General features: G+C 39.1%; 2 protein-coding genes across 2 annotated transcripts in view; one reads left to right on the forward strand and one right to left on the reverse strand.

The window, feature by feature from the left end:
* The window catches only part of LOC126426917 (inhibitor of growth protein 5-like), a 37018-nt gene extending 25344 nt beyond the window's left edge, over positions 1-11674 (reverse strand). The window contains exons 1-2 of the mRNA XM_050089022.1: positions 11445-11674; positions 5840-6078 (exon numbers count right to left, since the gene is read on the reverse strand). Of these exons, the coding sequence (XP_049944979.1) occupies positions 5840-6078; positions 11445-11481 (276 nt within the window). The 5' untranslated portion in view covers positions 11482-11674. The remainder of the gene's footprint in view (positions 1-5839; positions 6079-11444) is intronic.
* A 23-nt stretch (positions 11675-11697) lies between these two features.
* The window catches only part of LOC126426919 (synaptobrevin homolog YKT6), a 40738-nt gene continuing 28201 nt past the window's right edge, over positions 11698-24234 (forward strand). Inside the window, exon 1 of the mRNA XM_050089023.1 lies at positions 11698-12328. Within this exon, the coding sequence (XP_049944980.1) occupies positions 12142-12328 (187 nt within the window). The 5' untranslated portion in view covers positions 11698-12141. The remainder of the gene's footprint in view (positions 12329-24234) is intronic.

The following is a 24234-nucleotide window of genomic DNA, read 5'->3' on the forward strand; positions in this document are numbered from 1 at the left end:
TTACGAGGGGGGACCCAAAAGAAATCAGACTCCGAGGGCGCTGCCACTCATAGACGTAGTGTAGGTTTCTCACACTAGATGGTTTTAGAAGAGACCTCCACGAATCAGCTGTGCAGATGGCGTCAGTGTAGAGCTGAACGTGCAAGTGTGGTATTGTGTTTCTCTGACTGTTGGCGGGTTACCTCTGTGAAGTCGTTATGGCAACTTTAAAAGAACAAAGAGTGTGTGTGAAATTTTGTTTCCTACTTTAAAAAAAACTGCAACGGAGAGACACCAAATGCTTCAGAAAGCTTTCCAGGAGGACGCTATGAGCCGCACAGGTTTTCGAGTGGTTTGGGTGCTTTAAGCGTGGTGAGATGTGTGTTGAAGACCAAGCTCGTTCTGGACGCCCTTTAACATCGCAAAATGAGGAGAACATTGAAAAGGTCTGCCAAAAGATCAATGAGGATCGTCGCCAAACGATCGACCGAATTTCAGCAGAGACAGGAATCAGTTGGAGCTCGTGCCAGCGTATTTAGAGTGAGGATTTGCACATGAGACGTGTTGCTGCTAAATTTGTTCCGCACCTTCTCACACAGGAGCAAAAAACCATCCGCATGAATGTGTGAAAACAGAGATTGCACGTGATCCAAACTTCTTGAACAAAGTCATTACAGGGGATGAGAGTTGGTGTTACGGGTATGACCCAGAAACCGAGAAAGCGTCAAGCCAGTGGAGGGCTCCCAACTCTCCCAGACCAAAAAAAGCGAGGCAAGTGAGGTCAAATGTGAAGACGACGATCATTGTCTTTTTTGATGTTCGTGGAATTGTGCATCGGGAATTCGTACCCCCTGGCCAGACTGTTAACCAGCACTTTTACTTGGATGTTTTAAGGCGTCTGCGAGAGGATGAGAGGAGGAAACACCCGGAACTTTGGCGATCAGGTGACTGGTTTCTGCATCACGACAACGCTCCAGCACACACCACCTTACGAGTGACCCACTATTTGGCATCTCAGAGGTGGTCTGTCGTTCCCCACGCTCCGTATTCGTCGGACCTAGCCCCGTGCGACTTTTTCCTATTTTCACGAATGAAAAAACGCTAAAAGGGGAGCGTTATGATGATGTGGAGGCGGTAAAAACAGCTTCGCAAAGGGCACTCGACAATATCAAACTTTAAGAGTTCCAAACATGCTTCCAACAGTGGGAAAAAGAGACTTGACACGTGCATCGCATGTAATGGAGGGTATTTTGAAGGTGACTGAAGTAATTTTGTAAAAAGGTTCATCAATAAATTTTTTATGAAAACAATCCGGTTTCTTTTGAGTCCCCCCTCGTATATTCTATCTTTCTACTAACACCAAAAGCAGTTTCCTTAGGGAGTTCTGCAGAAGTATGGTCTGCATTGATGGGTGTATAATATTGGTCAGCTACGAAAAGCTGTAAAAAATTAGCTGCACTACATGTGTCAACAGAGAGTATACATACAAGGCCTGATCAACAAAGACTGAGACTGCCTTTTTTTCTTTATTTCAGATGTTTTATTACTCCACTTTGATGTTTACATGAGCTTCTTCAAAGTACTCCCCTCCTATTTGAATGCACTTTTTATGGCATCCTGCCAGTCCTTGAAAACATGGTGCAGGCCATTCTTTGTCAGGTCCTTTACCTCAATTTTTCTGGGCACTGCTTCAGAATTCTGTAATCGAATGCTTCAGAGCTTTGCCTTTAGTGATGAGGATAAAAAAAATCACATGGTGCAGGATTGGAGCTATAAGACACAAGACATACACATGTAATATTGAATTCAGCCAGAAAATTGCATGACTTGATTGGCCACACATTGGCATGATGAAGCCACCACCCAGTGCAAGAAAGTTCTGGTTGTTTCCTTGCAATGTGCTTCCTCAGTTTAGCCTATTCTGGTGTATAGTACACTGCTGTAACAGTAGTGTGAGGGAGAGCTGTGGGCTGATCAATCATTCCATGACAGCAAAAAAATGTGATCACCACCACTTTCCCTGCAGATGGAACAACTTTCTCCTTTTTTTGTGTTGAAGAACAAGGTGCTCACTCATTTCCCTTCAGGATCATAATGATGCAGCCATGAATCATCACGGGTGATAATAAAAAAAAAAATAAATAAATGGCTCTCAGCACTATGGGACTTAACATCTATGGTCAGCAGTCGCCTAGAACTTAGAACTACTTAAACCTAACTAACCTAAGGTCAGCACACAACACCCAGTCATCACGAGGCAGAGAAAATCCCTGACCCCGCCGGGAATCGAACCCGGGAACGGGTGATAATCGATTCCAAAAATGCATTTCCCGCCATCAGGAGAGAAACCCAACACCTCACAGCTTGTCTCCATTTGCACAGCATTTTGTTCAGAGAATCAACAGACGTGGAAACTGTAGGGCACAAACACAGATCACACGGAGATGATCGCGCATAATGATACAGGTATTGACATACGAAATTCTCAACACTTCGCTGAGGCTACGTAATGTTATCCGCCGATCCTCACGGACAATCACAGCAGCTGTGTTGATGTTGACTTTAGTCACAGCAGAAGCCGAAACACCCGGCCCAACACAGAAGTTGGCCTTCTTTGAAGTCCACAAACTACCTCCAGAACATTGTTGCACGAGGTAGCTCATCTTCAGTGTATGCTTGTTGCAATTATTTAAGTTCCAGTGGCCATACAGTTTAAATGAGCACAGAATTTTATTGCACCATACTGCTCCTCTCTTGTCACCTGTTCTGCTATGTGAAATGGAAAGAGTGTCTACAAAATATAGCATTACTGCCAAACTACCAATATGTGAGTGCTGCTGCCTCAGGACATTACACACAAAAACCCGCTCTAATCAAATATTCTTGGGCAGATAGGGAATTATCATGGAACTTGCAGGAAAAACATGGCAGTCTCACTTTTTATTGATCAGTCCTCATATATTTAATTGTATTATACTGCTGAAGATTGTTTATTTTACCTCCTCAGGGTGACACTACTGAATGAAGAAAAGTCCTTGCCTCAAAACATCTATCCTGTTCTGTAACTCTGTTTACACTCCTTTACTACCACATCCATGCTAGCACGTAGTTCCAGAAATGAAGGTAAGCACAATTCTTACTGATACTTTCACACTTACAACTCTCTCTCAGCTAGTTTAGGGCTTTGACACATGACTGATACTGAAAGAAACACTTTTCACCAGTTAATAAGAAGCTTGTAAAGGACATACAATGTTTAATAATTTTGAATGCTCATGACTCGATGTGGAATGTATGCTGTCCAACAGCTTCAATCCTTTTTTTTTTTAATAATAATAATAATATTAAAAAGAACCAGCTGGAATTTTCATAGCCACCCACGGATTATCATCCTATTCACCACCTCAGAAATCATGGTATGTTACAGAAAACCAGCAAAATGTTTCTGATAAAAAGACTGTGAATATCTTTGATAAGCTGGACTCTCAAGTCGAACCACAGCAACATCCCTGGAAATTGCGACATATTTGGAAACAAGAAAGTCGAATCTTTGTGACAAGCACAATTACAAATTTCATGGGAGTCTCAGGCTATCATATACTGACTGGTTATGATCAATGATAACAAACTGCCATTTGCAGCATGTAACAGTAGAGTCAGGGACACCGTAAGTGCACTCTGAGCAACTAAGTTTATATACAGGGTGTACATAAAGCCAGGGAACACTTTCAATTATTTATTGCACAAGAACCAAACATTGTACAGATATCATACACATCTCATATTGAAGAGTAACCCTGAAAGTTTTTTTTTTTATGGATAGCGCCACAGCGTAGTTTGGTAATTTGCTGATAGTCACCACTAGTAGCAAACATGGCGGCTGTGCTACAGAAGGGGACAGCTGTTTCATGAAATGGCCTCCCTGATCACCAGATCTCACTCCGTGTGTCTTTTTTCAGTGGGGACACATTAAAGATCTGGTGTATGTATTGCCTCTACCATGTGATGTAGCAGAGCTCCAGGAGAGAACACGGGAGGCGATTGCCATAGTTGGCGATGCATTGCTGGGACGGGTATGGCAAGAATTTGATTACCGTATTTACTCGAATCTAAGCCGCACTTGATTCTAAGCTGCACCTGAAATATGAGACTCAAAATTCAAGGGGAGAGAAAAGTTTTAGACCACCCTAACATGACACAATTGAGGTCGAATGGATGAAGATACAGCTACAGTAGTTTGGCCCGAGCCGTAAGCTTAACAGTTAAGCTTTACCAAGTAGCCATTGCTATGTCAATTAATCAAAATGACTGTCACAATCGCATTATTTATTTTGTCGCCAACAGGTTTCAACCTGTGATGGGTCATCTTTATGGGCAATTTACACTGTAAAGTTATAATATTAGTAAGTAATCGTACAAGCAATCGCTGCTATCTCCACGCAACTATGTTGTCTAAAAATTCATTGCTATGTGTCACACGCTCCGTCCATATTTATACGGGTACCCTTCCTTTTTCACGTGCTTTGTCTGGTTTGAATAGCTTGCTTATTTTACTTTGATCTGATAAGTGCCATTCTCTTTGTTATAGGTGTTTAAGTCACTCTAAGCTGAAAATGCATTATTGTACTGTGTCATGCACTGTTCGTCGCATTCCGATAATGAGTGTTTACGACCAGTCGCCGCTTGCGGCAGGGCTTGCTTTTGTACGTGCTACCGCGGCTTACAAAAAAGAGAGATTGTCTCATTAGAGAAACAATGGCAAGAGACTGCTATATGTTGTTACTTACACTGCTGCTTTCTTTGACAATGGTCAACACGAACCAAATAATAGACTGCGTTATGATAGAAGATGTTCTGAACGAGAGTTTAGCGAAAAATTTTCTCGGTTTGAAAATCTTTGCAGACACCTCTTTAATACATTACATTCTGCACAGAAATTAGAGTCATCTTAGATTTAAAAATCCAGTCAGTTGCCGTGCTTCATTTCTGACTGTATCACTATTCAGCATAAGAATAATACGAATATAAACATGATACGATATGTATATTCTTCCGCATTTGCTGTTGTCTAACTCTAGTTTCGTAGTTCGTTAGGCAGACAGAATTTAAATGAGATAGCAGCAAACACGAAAGAATACATGGCATAATGTTTAGATTCTTCTACCTTTTCTTTTAATTTATTTACTGACGCAGAGGTTTTGGCGCGGTATTTTTCTTTGTGCCTGCAAAGCATGCCTATGTAGTGCTACATATATTCGACGGCAGAAGTTAGTTGTGGCGGCACCTTCCAAAATTTTTCAGAGCTTCCGCTTACTTTGCAGTAGATTCTAAGCCGCAGGCGGTTTTCTGAATTACAAAAACTGGAAAAAAAGTGCGGCTTAGATTTGAGTAAATATGGTAGTGCATTGACATCTGCCAGGTCACCCATGGTTCGCATATCGAATGTATGTAAAAAAACTTACACAGTTTCTCTTCAAAATGCAATATGTATGACATCCTTACAATGTTTAGTTCTTGTGCAATAAATAATTGAAAGTGTTCCCAGACTTTATGTATGCCCAGTGCATTGCATCATCATTTATAACATATCATGATCATATAATTACCAAGCTGATGGCCAATAATTACAGACATGTCACAAACAAAAAGACAGACAGTTTATTTCCGTGTCGGACATGGCCTGTCGGAAGTTGTATCCCTTAAAAAGACTACCTGTGAACAACTAAATAGAAAGTAATATATGTGAACTTTGAAAGGTAGAAATTATGTGGTCACAAAATCTTCAGGTATTCATCAATCCATACTAACACAAACATATTAAAAAAGAACAGGGCAGAGGTGAGGGGCAGAGCGTACGTACCAGCTCGTAGGTCTGGATAGCCAGTTGCACCTTGTCATCCCCGTACTCCTTGGCCTTGTCAAACAGGTTCTGTATGTTGTTCATCTGCTCGCGGCGGCGTTCCGCTGGCATCGTGCGCACCTGCTGCAGATACTCCCCGGCCAGCTTGTCGATGTTGCGCATCAGGTCCTGTGCCCGCTTGTCCAAGTCCCGCATCAGCATGAAGTTCCGCTGCAGCTCGATTGGCAGGTGCTCCAGGCCTGAAATGTTAACCGACCGTCCATAATGCAATGTCCCTGCAAAATTGAGAACTACTGTATCGGGACAAATGCAAGGCGCACCCCTAATATTCTGGGAGGGGGGGGGGGGGGGGGGGCAAAGAGAGAAAGACAACAGAGAAAACTTTCTGCCACATTACGGCAAAATGTTGTAATGGTGTGTGTGTGTGTGTGTGTGTGTGTTTTTTTTTTTTATTGCGCGCTGCATAACAGGAAGTGGACAACTGCATTTATATTTGATATGGAGAATGGGAAGGTAACTTTATGTGATGAGAGAATGACCTGTAGAGAAGCAAGAGGATGAGGTTAGGTTGGAATGTGACAACGTGATTGTGAGCTGGCAATGCCAACAAATCTCTACACAAAAATATGGTTCGCCGTGTTCACTTTCAATAATTCATTGCAACAGAAGACACAGGTTCACGGTAACTGCATTTTTGCTTATATTACTCTTTTCAAAATACTGTCAATCTTAGTCACATTGTCTGCTTTTTAATGTAGATGAATTATGCAGAAATACCAGCATTCCAATGAGAATTTGAGGGTTTCTGAGCAGGAAACCAAGGGAGGAGGGGGGGGGGGGGGGGAAGGGGGGGAATATCCTTGAACCTAAAAGAAAAATCTTTAAAATAAATGAAAAATGGCCTCAATTAACCTACACCAAACTACACAGAGCTGGCTAACCATAGAACAACAGTATTCTCAGTGTTGGGAGGGGTGTGTTTTAAATAATGAAGTTTGCTTTGGTCAAGCATTCATTCAGTTATTTGCATCCATAACAGATTGAGAATTATTAATCGGTCTGAGCACAACTTATGTCTATACTGCTCTGATCAATCAACAGAACTGTCCTCTTTCATTCAGGAAAACATGTGGTAATCACAATTATGTTTCACGTCTCCAGCTTGTGACTGTAATGCATGCAGCCCATTCAAATTGGTCAGTGGAAATTTAACGCTTTCAAGTCTCACAGACTCGCTTATACGATGTTAGAGTAGCTGGGGTACAAAATTTACACCACAATAATTACCTCCCGCAAACCACATCTGAAACATAAGCCATTTATGATCTATGAGATGGTTAGATTGCTACTCAACACATAGGCCTAGAGTAGTGCTGTCTGGCAGGCAAGGCACTCTGTAAAAACTATTCCATATGTGTGTGTGTTTTGCCCACAACTGAACTACATCTACATCTATACTCTGCAAACTACCGTGAGGTGCATGGCAGAGGGAACATCCCATCGTACCTGTTATTAGAGTTTCTTCCTGTTCCATTCACATATGGAGTATGGGAAGAATGATTGTTTGGATGCCTCTGTGCATGTAGTAATTATTCTAATCTTATTCTCACAATCACTACGAGAGTGATACATAGGGGACTGTAATATATTCCTAGAGTCATCATTTAAAGCTGTTTCTGAAACTCTGTTAATTGACTTTCTCAGGATGGTTTATGCCTATCTTCAGAAGTCTTTCAGTTTAATTCCTTCAGTATCTCTGTGACTATCTCCTATGAATTAAACAAACCCATGACGATTCTTTCTGCACTTCTCTGTATACATCCAATATCCCCTATATGTCCTATTAGGTATGGATTCCACACACTTTAACAATATCCTGGAACCAGTCACACAAGTGATTTGTAAGCAATCTCCTTTGTAGACTGATTCCACTTTCCCAGTTTTCTACCAATAAACTGAACTCTATGACCTAATTTACCCACAATAGACTATATGATCATTCCATTTTATTTCCTTACGAAGTGTTACACCCAGGTATTTGTTAAGTGTTGGCCGATTCCAACAGTTACTTAATGATATTAGTCATAGGAAACCACATTTTTTCATATTGTGACATGCACAATTTTACATTTCTGAACATATAAAGCAAGTTGCTAATATTCGCACCACTTTGAAATCTTATCCATGCCTGACTGAATATTTATGAAGCTTTGTTCAGATATTACTTCATTATAGATGACTGCATAATTTGCAAAAAGCCTGATGTTACTATTAATGTTGTCTGCAAGATCATTAATATACAACATGCACAGCAAAGGTCCTGACGCACTTCCCTGGGGCACACCTGTAATTACTTCTACGTCTGAGGATGACTCTCCATCCAAGATACAGTGCTGTGTCCTCCCTACCAAAAAGTCCTCAGTCCAGTCACAGAAGGCCAGCCACAAGGACTTAGATGGCTGGTATCTAGCAGCCTTTTTGCAATGTATGTGAATGTGACTTAACAGCTACTTTCTGCGGTGAGTCAGAATCTAGCTTTTTCAAGTTGTTGTGTTGTCACTCCAGCCTGGATTTTTCCCTGTTCATTTATGATGTATGACTGACACTGTTATTTCCACTTTCCTGTACAGCTAAAATGAACTTCACAATATCCACCAAACACATTATTACATTCCTGCCACATTTAACAAACATTTCATCATAAAAACTAAAACTGCAAGGTGAATTCAGAAAAGTAGGCCTATCTTAGATAATGGACAAGTCTTTGATGAGTATTTTGATACTTGCTATTTCAACTGTGTGTATGGATTCAGATTTAAGTGAGCAGCTTTTGTGGAAACATGTAAATAGTCAAAATGCTTTCCAGTTTTAGTACATTTGTCAGATACTTTTTGAAACAAATTTCGTGTCACTCTGCATCCAATTATTTATATTGAAAATCTCATTTTGATAGTTTGGAATGTTACTGTAAACATATCAAGGATAAAATAAAACAATGACAAATCCGGGATGGAACACAGGCATCGAGTCACAAATATGCGTGTGTTTTCTACTTCTAGATGTCTTTATTCAAAAATTCAAAAGATGACTTTTTTTTTTGCACACTTTTCCCCTGTGGTTGTCTGGGAGTCAACACTGTCTCTATATGGTGGGTAGTAATCTATACTTTTGAAATTGTTGTTAATTTGGTAGAAAAGAAATTGGGTCAACAGAAGCGTCCGATTCCACCCATCGGCTTTGACCCGTGACATAAGGCTGTTGTTGTGTGTGACGTCACGATGGCGAGGAGTTTAGTTTGTGAGTCGCGTGTTTGTAGGCGTCGTTTTGATGCGATCTGTGGTGCTCTCTGGTTGTGTGTTAGGCGATTTTTTTGGTTTAGTTTGCGTGTGTGGCATGTTTACAGGGGGCGTATTGTTGCGGTCGGTGGTTCTATCTGGTGGTGTGTGTTTATGGGTAGCGTGTTATGTGGTGTATAGGGTTAATTTGCGTGGTAGCATTGCACGTGTGTGGTATCAGTGGTGACTGTGCTTTCAGCGGAATATTTTTCAGCGCGTTAACGATTTTGGTTTTGTTATTGTAGTTTTTTTCTAGTCGTTGTGTGTGAATTTTGGTAAATTGCATTGTTTATGTCTTTGGTAGGTATGGATATGACTGACAAGGTCAACAGTTTTCAGTAGTCGATGATGATGGGGGCAGTGCATTGTCTCTAATAAAATTTCTTCAGCTATTCGGCCTGTTGGCTGAAGTTTTAAAGTGTTCAGTGCGCTGTGAAGAAATGAGGCTTACTAAAATTCCGGTGTCTCGGACCAGGGTTGGCTATATGTGGAGACGTAAGGATAACAGGTCACAGGAAGTGTTTGATTCCAATATTTATTTATATATTTTTGTGGTAGGATTAAGTGTGGTGGTGGTGAAAGTTTTGAGATTTATAGTGTGGTATCGGTAGTTGCTGTTGACCTATATAGGTCAAGGGAAGTGTTCCGATTCCAATTTTGTCGTGTTTATTGATGTAGTGGTGATTGTGGACGTGGTTGTAGTTTTGGGTTTATAGTTTTTTAGAATTAGCTAACAATGTGATGTCACACCGATACACTGATGATGGCTCTAATATGGCAAAGATAAAAACCCATCTACAGTTGATATTGAATAATGTGAAATCATCAGCAAAATAAAATTAAAGAAACTGATGGCACTTTCAAGGAAATAGGAGTTCTGGGCATGGAATTTTCTTGTTATTAACGCATTCAAACATATTAAAAACTTGGAAATATTAGACCGCAGTGGAAAAACAGGGATTTTCACAAGGACCTAAACACAAGCTATAAAATACCATATGTATTTAAAAAGAAGACATGACACATTTGTTGGCTTTGCCAAGTCACAACTGAATGGTCACCATCCAACCTAATCGAGACTTTGGGCTAAGCTTCAGTCAAGTCCATCACGACATTCTCATAAATTTAAGAGAAAAATAGTAGTTATAATAACCAACACAACCCAAAACATTTTCCCTCAGTTGATTGCCTTTTCCACTAGACATATGTGTAGATCTTGTAAACAAGACGATCTGAGCCACTTCCACGAGAAATAAACAACATATTATAAACAAAACATACTAGGCCTACTGGCATTTACAACTGCAGCATAAAAACAAAAACATCCCACATACCACCTGGACAATCAATAGTTCGTATTGACCTGAATTTTCAAGGCTATTTGGTGATTAAAATTTACTGACAATAGAAAATTCATGTGTATGATTGATGCACTCTTCAGAAATTAAACAGCCGGAAATACGAATTAAATCAATACAGTAAAACCAAACTTTCTGTTAGATTTCAGTGATTCATATAGAACAGTGTGAGATAATATTGATGTAACAGTCTCTCACTGGTATTATGAAGATGTGCGAAGTAGGATACAACTCTCAATCAATCCATACGCATTACGCTTCCACATCGATCAGATTCGTTCACAGCCGATTCAGTATTTTAAAAATCAGGCATTACTTACGGTTGCAACCTATTTGGCCGAGATATATATGCGATCAACTTGCTCAAAGAATGATTGTAACTTCCATTTCGATAACACACTCAAAACCAGCAATTCTACAAATTCTGAGTAAATGACTGCAAGGACTCAATACAATGCTTTTAAAAAATAAAAAACTCCTCTAACAATAAAGACCCTAGTTATTGCGCGCCAATTGTTAAGACGAATTAATACCAGTTCAATATAATGCATCTTACAGCTAAAAAAAAATTACCGCTAGTTTTTCTAGCTCCGTAAGTTTCATTTCAGCAGGGCCCGATAACGCAGCTGGATCATTTAAAATAATGAAAATGCAATTGCAAAGGGTGAGAATATCATTACAACCTATTGTTTCTAAACTATTTGTTGGTGGTTTTTATTTCGATCAATTGATTCATGTATAAAGTGACAACATTAACCGCTCTGGAAGCTTCGAGAGGGTAACCTTTAATTGCCTATACAGTGGCATTTTTACCCGTAAATACCGAAAATATGGGATAGGTATTATTCGTGTCAAACTTCTTACTTCAATTTTCCCTCTTACGTCATATTCAGAGACACAGTAATTACTTACTGTCTAAATAATGTTCCAAATACAGTGCACACGTCATTGTTGCGATTGGAAGAAAATCCTATAGACAAATATAAATGAGCATCATTTATCCTTATCACATCAAAATGTCCATCTTTCTGTCCACTTCACTGGCCTCTTCCGTTTTTCATTTCATTACAGCAAATTTGATCAACCAGACGGTTAAATTCCACACAGCTTCCACTTCACAGTCGATACCTTATTACGTCGTCTCTGGAACACAGCCAACTGAACAACGTTAACTGGTTGCCAACATCACAGATGTGACACATACATGTGTCCTTTTAATTTGGACAAACTGGAAGACGATCAAATAAGTGAGGGGCAATGTGTCAAAAAGTTTGTGCGTGAAATCCCGTGACGTTTATTGGTTGATGAACAGTTGTTATATAGAGAAAGAAACGAAAGGGTGTTTTCATTAGCAGCTGAGTGATTATTTCAGCTTTGTTTCCCCTATGGTGGAACTAGTTCCTATATTTACATCAAGGCATATACTCATTTCAGTCACTCTCTTCTGTGTCTTCCGCAAGTGCTTGTTAGGGAAGTGAAAATTATCTCCCGCTATAGAGATATCAACCTGTTGAACTTCTGATTAATCTAGCTGACATCTGTGCGTTCTTTCGACAGTTAATCGATATCAAAGGGTTAAAAGTTGACAAAGTGTATAAAATTGTTAAATATGAAGTTGTACGCGCTGAATATCCTTTATAAAGGACCAAACGGCGCGGTTTGGCTGAAAACATCATACGAGCTGGCCAGCTTCAGTTACTTTCAGAGAAGCAGCATTCAAGAGTTTATGGCGTTTGCGAGTAAAACTATAGTTGAGAGGACACACACGCCAGCTAGGCAGTCGGTTCGTGAGAAAGGTAAGAATATTCAACGCTGTTATATTTAACATAAGATTGGTTGACGTTTGTTTTGTAACCCGTACGTGGGAAAATGGGGGGACACGCCAACACGTTTCGGTGGACTCATTAAGTTCTGTGGAAAGAGAGAGACAGTAACGGCTTATACAGATACCAAGAATTACAATTTAAGTTAACCATCACAGTTGAAACTAATTATTTGGTGTACAGTAGTCGGCTTAAAAATCGTAAAACGTGAAACGTGCAAGAGTTGACCATATTTTGTTCGTCTACGTAGAGAAAATTAAGCCTACAGAAAACTTTGTAAACGATTGGTAATTATTCTGTCATTTTATATATGTAGTGATGACATAACTTGGCCACCATAGGAGCAGAAAAATTCGAAACTGAGCATAGCACTAAAAATTCGTCACCAGTGGATACATAGACAGTGTACTTAAATTTTACTCTCAGCTAGTGAGACACAATTGGTATGGTATAAAGCCAGACATTATTTGAGAGTTTTAATCAATAATTCGCAGCTAATGGTTTCACAGTGTTTGGAAATTACAGCACCATCAAATACAAGTAGGTCACTGCTTGTAATAGTTGCTCAAGCACAGCCCAGGATGTTGCTCAGTAAAATTTAACCAATCCAGTGTGCTTAAAAATAGACCATCTAACCCACATGTATACTTGAAGATGTAAAATTCAATGCTGTTGATTTTTTTCCCATTCATCTTTACTTTTTGTCAGCATCTTTTAACTGTGGGCCCAGTATGTTTGGGATTAATGTGTTTTGCCCATAATATTTAATTTCCCTAGTATAATTACAAAATCTGTACACCTGGTTTACTCTGTGCTTGTTGTTTATTCTGTGATCCACAGCGACTTATTCTTTTTTCTTCATGTTCTGTGCATTGTTAAAACACAGTTTCGATAAAGGGTTAGTATTTACAAAACCTCTGCATGTACACACATACACTACAAACCACTGTGAAATGCATGGCCACTGTTTTTTTGCATGGCACCACATGTAAGGGTTCTTCCCATTCAGAGTGGAGGAATAATGACTTCTTAACTGGCTCTGTGTGTGTGTGTGTGTGTGTGTGTGTGTGTGTGTGTGTGTGTGTGTGTGTGTGTGTGTTGTAATTAGTCTGATTTTTTTGTCTTAGGGTCCGCCAGTCCAGTTTTTTAATGTCTGTGATTTGTTAGCACTCTCCTTTGTAGATTGACTGCATTTTCCCAGTATTCTACCAATCAGTCAAAGTCCTCCTACTGCCTTATCTAACTGAGACTATGATCATTCCATTTCATATGCCCATCAATTGTTAGATTCGGTTATTTGTGTGTGTGTGTGTGTGGGCTGATTATGATGATGAATTGTTGATACTGTAGGTATGACACATCTTTTTGTTCCGTGAAGTGCTTAACTTTACATTTCTGTTCATTTAACCATTATCTCATGATGTGACTTTTCTGTAGCATATATTGCGAAGTGTGGCATATGGGGTCCTGCTGTTTAAAGCAATGATTTAAGGCATAAATCATTTGAAAATTTTAGTTATACAACATTTATTTTAATGATTAAGTGTTTTTTAAAATATGCCTTGTTGATTTAATGGCATTAAATAAAGCATGCAGTATTTTATGTTTTATCACACAAATTAATATACTTTTGAATGATTTTTAAATTGTGCATGTAAATGTTCTGTTGGAGAACTTAATTTTACCCTCTAAAAACTATGGTATCTCTGTAGCAAGTAAATTTTCGCATGTAATTAAATTCCAGAGTCTAAATTTGTACAAAACTGAAGTAGAGAGGTACAAAACGAAAGTCTGCAAAACTGACATTCAGTGCTACCTCTTCCTTTACTAACACTTGGAACATATTTGATGTTAACATTCACTTTAATTATTTTAATGGACAATCAGAAACATTTCTATTTTTATTTGAGAACTAGACAGCTGTTTTTATAAATTACACTGCTCGTTGCAGTATTTCCTACAGTGTAATTTAAGCAATATTCCCATCAACATTGTCCTGAAGGTCTTCCTCTGAATGATCCTCTTGTTTGCTATCAGGATTTTGATCACTGACTATTGTAAAATTGTTGTCTTTTGCATCTGCTTCTTGACCACAGATATCTTCCTCCATCCACCATCTAACAATTTCATCAAACTTGGACCATTAAAATTTTGTACCTTGTTGGGGAGGGGGGGTTCTAAGAATCTCCAACATTTGTCTGCTGTAAACAAAGAGGTGATAATGCAGCCGATTTGAGGAGGATGAGGGGAGGGGGGAGATACAGAAACAATTCTGCCAGAATTGACCTTGGAGAGAGTGAGCTCGAAAACTTTTGTACGGCCTGAGAGACTGCACCTCTTGAGTTCATGGTTAAATTAAGTGACACATCTTTGCACCACCTTCAGATCTTATCAAGATCTGATTGAATATTTCTGCAGCTTTTTGCAGACACTACTTCACTATAGATAACTGTGTGGCAAGTATGAGGTTGCTGTTAATATTACCTGCTATACCACTGATATACAACATGAACTACAAGGATACCAAAACTATTGTGGAGGGCACGTAAAAAGTTACTCCTAGATCTGCTGGTGACTATGCCGGCCGAGTGGTTCTAGGCGCTTCAGTTTGGAACCGCGCGACCGCTACGGTCGCAGGTTCGAATCCTGCCTCAGGCATGGCTGGCGTGTGATGTCCTTAGGTTAGTTAGGTTTAAGTAGTTCTAAGTTCTAGGGGACTGATGACCTCAGATGTTAAGTCCCATAGTGCTCAGAGCTGTTTTTTTGTTGGTGACTATACATCCAAGATAATGTGTTGTGCCCTGCCTAGCCTCATGTTTTCTTTCCAAACGCCTCCAACATTCTATTAGACATACCACCGAAGTAATCAAAATAAGGAAGTTGACCAGAAAAGGAGTACTTACTTAAGGTTCTGAAGGTGAGAACATAAGAGAATGGGTATCTTGGGCTTTAGAAATTAATCGTTCAGTATGCAGAGTTCAAGAGATCAACATGCGGACATGGGTTGCATTATTTTCAGTATATTGCCACTGCAGCAGTCAAATATCTAAAGCCACAATGATGTCATTCAGATCTTGCCATGAGCTGTTCCATTCTGCTGTGTTTTAATCACTTCATTGGAATTCCATTTTTGCACCCATTGGTGTTGGTGGCGGTGGCATCAACAGCAGCAGCATTGGTGGTGTTATTATTATTATTATTATTATTATTACTGATAGAGTATATGACAACACACCGAAACTTTTGGGAAATATTATTTATAAAGCCTGCATGCCTCAACTAATATTGATTCAAGCAAATATTTAGCTTTTTGCTTAAATGACTCGTCATTTATGACTCTTTTTAAAAAAATCTGTTGATTCTGATTGGCTGTTGCATGATACTGTTTCGTCAACAGTTTGTGCCACCATACTCGATCTGCTTTTTGGCATCAAACGTGGATTTTAGAAAAATGCAGTTTTACAGATAAATGAATTTGGTGAATGGTAGAAGGCACATACATCTCCATATTTCTAAATCAGTTGTAAACACTTACCTTATAAGAATGAAAACAAACTCCACTAATAAAGATTATTTGTTAATTCATCCTTTGACCATGTGGCACCGTAGTATATGACGTCAGATACATATACAACACACCTACAAAGCAGGATGGGATTAGATGAGGGTGGGACTGCAGTAAGTAATGTGGCCATAAAAGTATCGCACTGCTCCGTCATGATGATACTGACTGCACAGTAGGAACAGTTAGGTCATATGGAAATGTGATTCGGTGGGCAACCCGCCAACTAACAACAAAACTGCAAATCTATGCACTGAAAGGTGACATCACAGGAGCAATGAACATAACGTCAATAGGCAAAGTCTACAACTGGTATCGAATATTCCTCTTTGAACACTCCATCCCCCCCCCCCTCCCAAAAAAAATCTCTCTCTTCTCTCCCCCTTCTCTCTCTCCCCCCCACCCCCACCCCCTCCTGGGAGAGATATATTTGACCTGGAGTTCAGTATAAATAAAATGTTGCTTTAGCTTGATGTAAAAGACGTTTTGTAAATAGTTAGCAGTTGCCATGTTATTTTTATTTATATGCTCCATTACATGAGTACTGCTACATTTGTTGCTTTACATAATTATAACTCTTGTTGTAGACTTAAAGAAGCTATTTTAAATGTTGCGAATTTCTCTTGGATTGGTTACTGTCTTAAAATTAGTGAAGAGTTTGCTTTGAAATTTGTGAGTGAAATTCTTAAATTTGGAAACTCCATTGAAGTATGGAAATTATACAAGTGTTTTTAAAAGAGGTTCTTGCTAGTTGCCTAGTTTCTGTCTTTCATTATTGCATTTTTCAGTAGTACATTTCTATGCCTGTCAAAGTTTTGTGTTCTACTGTTTGGTTAACAGTACGTGGACACATGGCATTGTTAGTTATTATGAACTGATGCTAGTAAGCATTCAGTTTTCCATCTCCCAGTATCATTGCTGTTAAGAGACGTTGATAATCTGATTGCACTGTTGGAAAATATCCCTTTATAATGATTTCTTTTTGTATTATCGCCATTATTTCTCCCATTTTTCCAGGGTTGCTATTTGACACCATTGTTTCATTAAGGTTTTGGGACATTTGTTACAGCTAACTTGATCTTGTTATTTGGATGTCTCTTTTGCAAGTTGGTCTGCAAGTTCATTTTTGTGCATGTGCAAGCTTTAACCCAGTTATTCTTTTGCAACATTGTCATATCTTTATCTTGTTTCCTCTTTCATCAACTAAGCTGTTGTGATGGTTTGGATTCCTCAGAGAATGTGATGTTCTTTTAGCGTTAGTGTACATTACTATCGAGGCTTCAAAATAGCAAGTCAGTCAGTCTGATTGTTTGAGCACTCATTTCTCGGTTTAAATTTCATCAAGTAATCGGGCTTTTTGTTGATGAAAATTGCCTTATTTGTCACTGCAACAAAGAGCATTACATTTTTAAGTTAAGATATTCTGCTTCACAGTGATGCAAAAATTGGCAAATTGCTTTAAATATTCAGAGCCATAAAATTATGCATTTCACAAAATGAAAAAACATAGTATCCTTGATTGTAATATCAATGAATCATAGTTAGAATTGGCTAACTTATACAAATACCTGGGTGTAAAACATTGTATGGATATGAAATGGAATGATCACATGGGCTCAGTTTTGAATGAAGCAGGTGGTAGACTTCAGTTTATTGGTAGAATACCAGGGAAAAGAAGTTAATAAATGAAAAGCACCAGTTTGCTTTTGTTCTACCAAGAACCGACGGAAGATTCTGTTAATATGAAAAGTAATTAGTTTACAAAGGAGATAGCTTATAAGTCACTCATGCAATTGTTTCTAGAATATTGCTCAAATGTGTGGGACCCGTACCAAATTGGACTATCAGTGGACACTGAACATATGCGAAGAAGGGCAGCACGAGTTGTCACATGTTCAGTCTGTGGGACAGTGTCGGAGAGACGCTGAAGAAACCAAACTGGCAGACTCTTGAAGATTGACGTAATCTATCCCAAGTAAGCCTACTTACAAAGTTTCAAGAACCGACTTTATTTGATGACTCTGAGTGTCTACAACCATGTACGTGTAGCTCACAAAGAGATCGGGAGGACAATATTTGACTAATTACAGCACACACAGAAGGATTTAAACAATCATTCCTTCCGCACTCTGTGTGTGAACAGAATGAGAAGAAACCCTAGTAACTGGCACAATGGGATGTACCCTCTGCCATGCTCTTCAGTGGTTTGCAGAGCATAGATGTAGGTATAACTTGGTCTCGCTAAGTTTCATACTGGTTGGTGATATGTTCTGCAGACGTTGCAGCAGAGCTTGCAAATGATGTGATTGCATTCACAAGAGGCATTTCATCTGATAAGTAGATAAGCCTGTGATGGGACTAGAGTGGGTGTATCGGACAGTTGTTGCACCAGGATTTGCTGCAGGGTACAACCCATATGGCAAGGGGTCAGGAATAAGTGTGGTGTAGGGATGTACTGGACTAAGATAGTTGAATAAGTTGGATTGGTGATGGAGCACAACTGTCGACTATCCCTTGCTACATGGGTTATACCCACGGGGAAGACTGTTGCAAGCAGAACTGTACTAAGGGGATCCTTTGTCCCTGGTAGGAATTGCCAAAGCTCCACCAAACATTCAGCCACCGATACTGCAAGCCTTAAATAATAACACATCACAAATTGTTACTTTTTGTGATCTTTCCAAGACATTTAATTATGTAGATCATGTTACATTAGAAAAATGAAATTGATGGCTTTACACACAACTGTTTTGAATCATACTTAACAAAGGGAATGCAAATTGTTGTCCTGAATATTTCAGTGTCAGAAGGGTAGAAAATTTTAGTAACTGATGAGAAATCACAAAGGGAGTCCATTGGGCTTCCAGGAATGGTCAGTATTCAGGGAAATAAAAGGAACTTTGAAGCAAAAATAGTCTAATAAACGTGGACTCAGCAATGCTTACCTAAGGAACTATGAGCTCTTGTTCATCTTTGCTATGTAGAACTGTGAAACACACCTCTTATTGAACAACTGCTGATAGCTCTTAAAGTGTATGTTTGAGTCTATGCTTGCTGGGCAGTATTTTCTTGTTTTGGTTGATACTACCTCGTCCCAAAATATGGCAAGCAAAGAACTTGCAGTTGCAGGTATATGTCTCCCAGTATATTCCTGAAAAATGACTATTCCCCCTGGGATGCCCTGTAGATGTGAGTGATCTTTCTTCACTTAATGTTCAACAAGCAGAAGAAGCACTTTCTGCACATGATACTAGTGTTACAATAAATACCGTTAGAGAGAAGCAACAGAAGGAATTTTTAATGTTGTTCTACAGAGTATTATTGAAAGTGGTTCTCTGGAAATGGATTATCTCTAAAATTTTGAGAAAAACAGTACATTCAATTTTGTACATGGAAAGAATCATTCCAACAAATAATATAGCACATGAACAGGAATCAGTGATGTAGAATACTCCAAATTTGTTTGAGTGTACGGGATATATACTGTTGAAAACCTGAAGTGGAAGAAGCATATTATTGAGCTTCTTAAACATTAAATTGAACTGCTGTTGCTTTTAGTATAATTGGTAGTCTTGGATACTAACAAATCAGCCTCCTTTCATATTTTGCATGTTTACTTTCAGTTATTCTCGTGGAATAATTTTCTGGGGTAAATCATCAAACGAAAGTATTGATTGCACAAAAGCGAGCAGTAAGAATAATATGTGGTATTCACCTATGGTCGTCATGTAGGTACCTCTTCAAGGAGATGGGAATTTAAAGTGCACCATCACAATATGTATGTGATGTGGTTCATTATAAATAATCCATTTCAATATGAGAAAACTGGTAACATACATACCTATGACAGTAGAGGAAGAAATTACCATTACTACACTTTGTTGAAGCTGTCAATGGCTCAAAAAGGAGTTCAGTATGCAGCAACAAACCCCACCCCCCTCTCGCGTGCGTGTATGCATGGGACGGAGGGGAAGGGGGGGATGGAAAAGTAGGCAGCTTTATATGTACATGTTAGAACTTAATTTCGAGTTGAGTTATTTCAATCCATCACACTGTCCAATTTTGGCGAATGTTGCACATCCTCCTCAGATGTTCCATCCATCTGTAACTTGGGCTGATCTTCTTGTGCGCCTGCTTAACTTCATGGCCACAGTCTTTCATTCACTGACTTTAAGACCAACCTTCTCAAAGTGATTGTGCATGTATTCCAGTTTTCTTGGACTTAATTTATACCTCTCAAGATTATATAGTGAGCAGGCACAATTGCTTTCAATTCAGGTCCATACCGCTTCTTTATACTCTTCATGACATTGCCCAAGACAGTGATGAAGAGCATGTATCATTGTAGTAATCAAATTACACATTATGTAAACTTTCTAAACAAACTGAAAATAAAGCAAAATAGTTAACTCATTCTTTATGGGAGCTAAAGGAAATTGATTTAAGTATGATGTTTAATAGAGTACAGATTTTATTTGCTTCTTATAAAATATTAATAGTCCTCCATTGCCAAAAATAGAAAGCCCACTTGTTGCCATTTGAGATCGTACAGTATCGTAGCAAAGTGGCAGCAATAACTCCATTGTTGAACAGAAGCAAGTTCTGTACTACTCAACCACAATATCATTGCACATTAGAAATCCGGGTTGATGTTACAGTAAAGAAGTATAGTGGCGACTAAGGAACACCTCAACACATTGCTTTGTCCATGCCTTCAGGTCAGTTGTGCATATACTATCAACCCCAATTACATACTGACTCATGATAAACTGAGCGAAGCTACCTTACTCCAGCATGCAATAATATTGTGGTCGACTAATAAGGGACAGCTCATTACTATTTATTTATCCTTCTCCGGAAGGAAGAGGGTGGCCACTTGGACAGACTACTGCTGCCATATGTTGCCTTAGTCTGCCACAGGTGTTAATGTTGTGCCACCATTTTCGAGAAACCAGTTATCAGAATATCACTACATTTAAAATTTGATATAAAAAAAGTTTGTCTGAGAGCAAAAAGAGTTTGTACCAGTTATTATGTTCACATCGAGTATAGATTTAAGTGTCAGGAAGTCATTTCTGAAAGTATTTGTGCGGAGTGTAGCCAGGTATGGAAGTGAAACATGGACGATAAATAGTTTGGACAAGAAGAGAAGAGAAGCTTTTGAAATGTGGTGCTACAGAAGAATGCTTAAGATTAGATGGGTAGATCACATAACTAATGAGGAGGTATTGAATAGAATTGGGGAGAAGAGGAGTTTATGGCACAACTTGAATAGAAGAAGGGATCGGTTGGTAGGACATGTTCTGAGGCATCAAGGGATCACCAATTTAGCATTGGAGGGCAGCGTCGAGGGTAAAAATTGTAGAGGGAGATCAAGAGATGAATACACCAAGCAGATTCAGAAGGATGTAGACTGCAGTAGGTACTGGGAGATGAAGAAGCTTGCACAGGATAGAGTAGCATGGAGAGCTGCATCAAACTAGTTTCTGGAGTGAAGACCACAACAATAATTTTACAGCTGTGTGAAATGAACTGGGTGGACCTTGCAGACCTCTCTACAGGAAACAGTCATATGCCATACATTCGTTAAGCTTATTGAATGCCACAAAAATAATGCCAAAAAAATAACTGACCCAATTAACATATATACATGTATGGCTTACAGTAAGCAGAGACCAGAAAGAGATGGAAATGAGGCTGGACGCTGCTTCAAAAAAGAAAAGTTATTCAGCATAGCCAGTTGGATTGCTTGTTCACAATATCATATGGCTCATAAACAAAGTTAATTGCAATTTCGTTCTATTAGGTTAGAGTTTAACCACAAGTCAAATTTTTTGGTAAAATCGGAAATAGCACATACAAATAGGTTTCTGCAGTGACAAACGTCTCAGGTTATGCTACAAATCGGTGTATTACAGCAATCATATTTTCGTGTAGAGATTCATTAGCTTTGCCAAATCGCAAGCAAACTGTCGCATTCCATCCTAACTTAATCCTCCTGCTTCACTGGTGGTCAGACTTTAAACACGTTTAGTTTTCTTCCTGCTCTTCATGTTGAACCAAATGTGATAAATTCATATCTTCTCTCGAAAGAAATTATTAGATGCAGAAATTGTCATCGGCTATTGTATACTATCACGTTTGGCTACAGTCAATATTGACAAACTGCCATCATCAGCAAGTAATGCTAAGAGCCACAGACACAGTAAATGCACATTAGACACTGAATATAGTTCTTCATGTGTTGTGATGCATTAGCTAAGTACTGTCATTGAAATTTTAAAGCAAAGTTCAGTGTCTGTAAGACGACCTGTGTCCATGCAGAACTTTTATTGCAATAGCTGAAACATAGTTATAAGAAGTGCTCAATTTGCGACACTACAGACTGGTGTGCCAAAAAAAAAAAAGTGCAGCTTTTGAGGTGTGGTACAACGGAATTTTGCTGCGGTTGAAACAATGTAAAATAGATGTTACATTCATACTTTGGAAATGGTAAGAAAAGTGTTAAAATAGCATTTGAAGAAAGTCTAAATTTCGAAACACCTCCTGGAAGCTCACGGTACCAGAACCTCTCTTTTTACAAATAGAGCCCTAATTATAAGTAAAGAAATAAATTAAGCAATCTAGATGTCTTTATTCACAAGAAAAGTCCTACTCCAGCCATATCATCAGCTCTGCTATATTTTTGCACAGCCATTTATGTGGGCATGACAATCAACCAGCCATGCTCTTGAAGGAATAGGGACTGTGAAACTGTAACCGGGAGCAGAGACTGAAATGGGTCTCTCTTTCAGACCAACAGGATCAGTTCATGGAATGAATACTAGAAATAGGAATAGCCGCTAGGCAAAATCAAACAAGGGAAAAATCCAGAATGGAAAAACACGAATATTATGAAAAGGGTATGTTGCTACTCACCGTATAGAGGAGATGTTAAGTGACAGACGGGCACAACAAAAAGACTGCTATACAGCTGAGCCAAAAAACCTTCTTCTAAAAGAGAAACGCATTCACACAAGCACAGTTCAGACAAGAGGGTCATTTTGTTGTGCCTGTCTGCGAGCGAACGTCTCTTTATGGCGAGTAGCAATCTATCCTTTTCATAATTTTAATTTGCTGGATATGGACTGGGAGACTCAAATGTTCATAACGGGTGGCAGGGACAAAGAATCCAGTCAAATTTTTTAAAGTGCTTTATCTGAAAACTACCTTGAGCAGTTAAACAGAGAACCGACTCGTGGCAATAACATATTAGACCTTCTGGTGACAAACAGACTCGAACTATTTGAAACAGTTAACGCAGAACAGGGAATCAGTGATCATAAAGCGGCTACTGCATCGATGATTTCAGCCGTAAATAGAAATATTAAAAAAGGTGGGGAGATTTTTCTTTTTAGCAAAAGTGAGAAAAAGCAGATAACAGAGTACCTGACGGCTCAACACAAAAGTTTTGTCTCAAGTACAGATAGTGTTGAGGATCAGTGGACAAGGTTCAAAACCATCGTACAATATGCGTTAGATGAGTATGTGCCAAGCAAGATCGTAAGAGATGGAAAAGAGCCACCGTGGTACAACAACTGAATTAGAAAACTGCTGCGGAAGCAAAGGGAACTTCACAGGAAGCATAAACATAGCCAAAGCCTTGCAGACAAACGAAAATTACGTGAAGCAAAATGTAGTGTGAGGAGGGCTATGCGAGAGGCGTTCAATGAATTTGAAAGTAAAGTTCTATGTACTGACTTGGCAGAAAATCCTAAGAAATTCTGGTCTTATGTCAAAGCGGTAGGTGGATCAAAACAAAATGTCCAGACACTCTGTGACCAAAATGGTACTGAAACAGAGGATGACAGACTAAAGGCCGAAATACTAAATGTCTTTTTCCAAAGCTGTTTCACAGAAGAAGACTGCACTGTAGTTCCTTCTCTAGATTGTGGCACAGATGACAAAATGGTAGATATCGAAATAGACGACAGAGGGATAGAGAAACAATTAAAATCGCTCAAAAGAGGAAAGGCAGCTGGACCTGATGGGATACCAGTTCGATTTTACACAGAGTACACGAAGGAACTTGCCCCCCTTCTTGCAGCAGTGTACCGTAGGTCTCTAGAAGAGCGTAGCGTTCCAAAGGATTGGAAAAGGGCACAGGTCATCCCCGTTTTCAAGAAGGGACGTCGAACAGATGTGGAGAACTATAGACCTATATCTCTAACGTCGATCAGTTGTAGAATTTTGGAACACGTATTATGTTAGAGTATAATGACTTTTCTGGAGACTATTAATCTACTCTGTAGGAATCAGCATGGGTTTCGAAAAAGAC

The sequence above is a fragment of the Schistocerca serialis genome, chromosome 11 (genome assembly GCF_023864345.2).
Source record: "Schistocerca serialis cubense isolate TAMUIC-IGC-003099 chromosome 11, iqSchSeri2.2, whole genome shotgun sequence".
NCBI lineage: Eukaryota > Metazoa > Arthropoda > Insecta > Orthoptera > Acrididae > Schistocerca > Schistocerca serialis.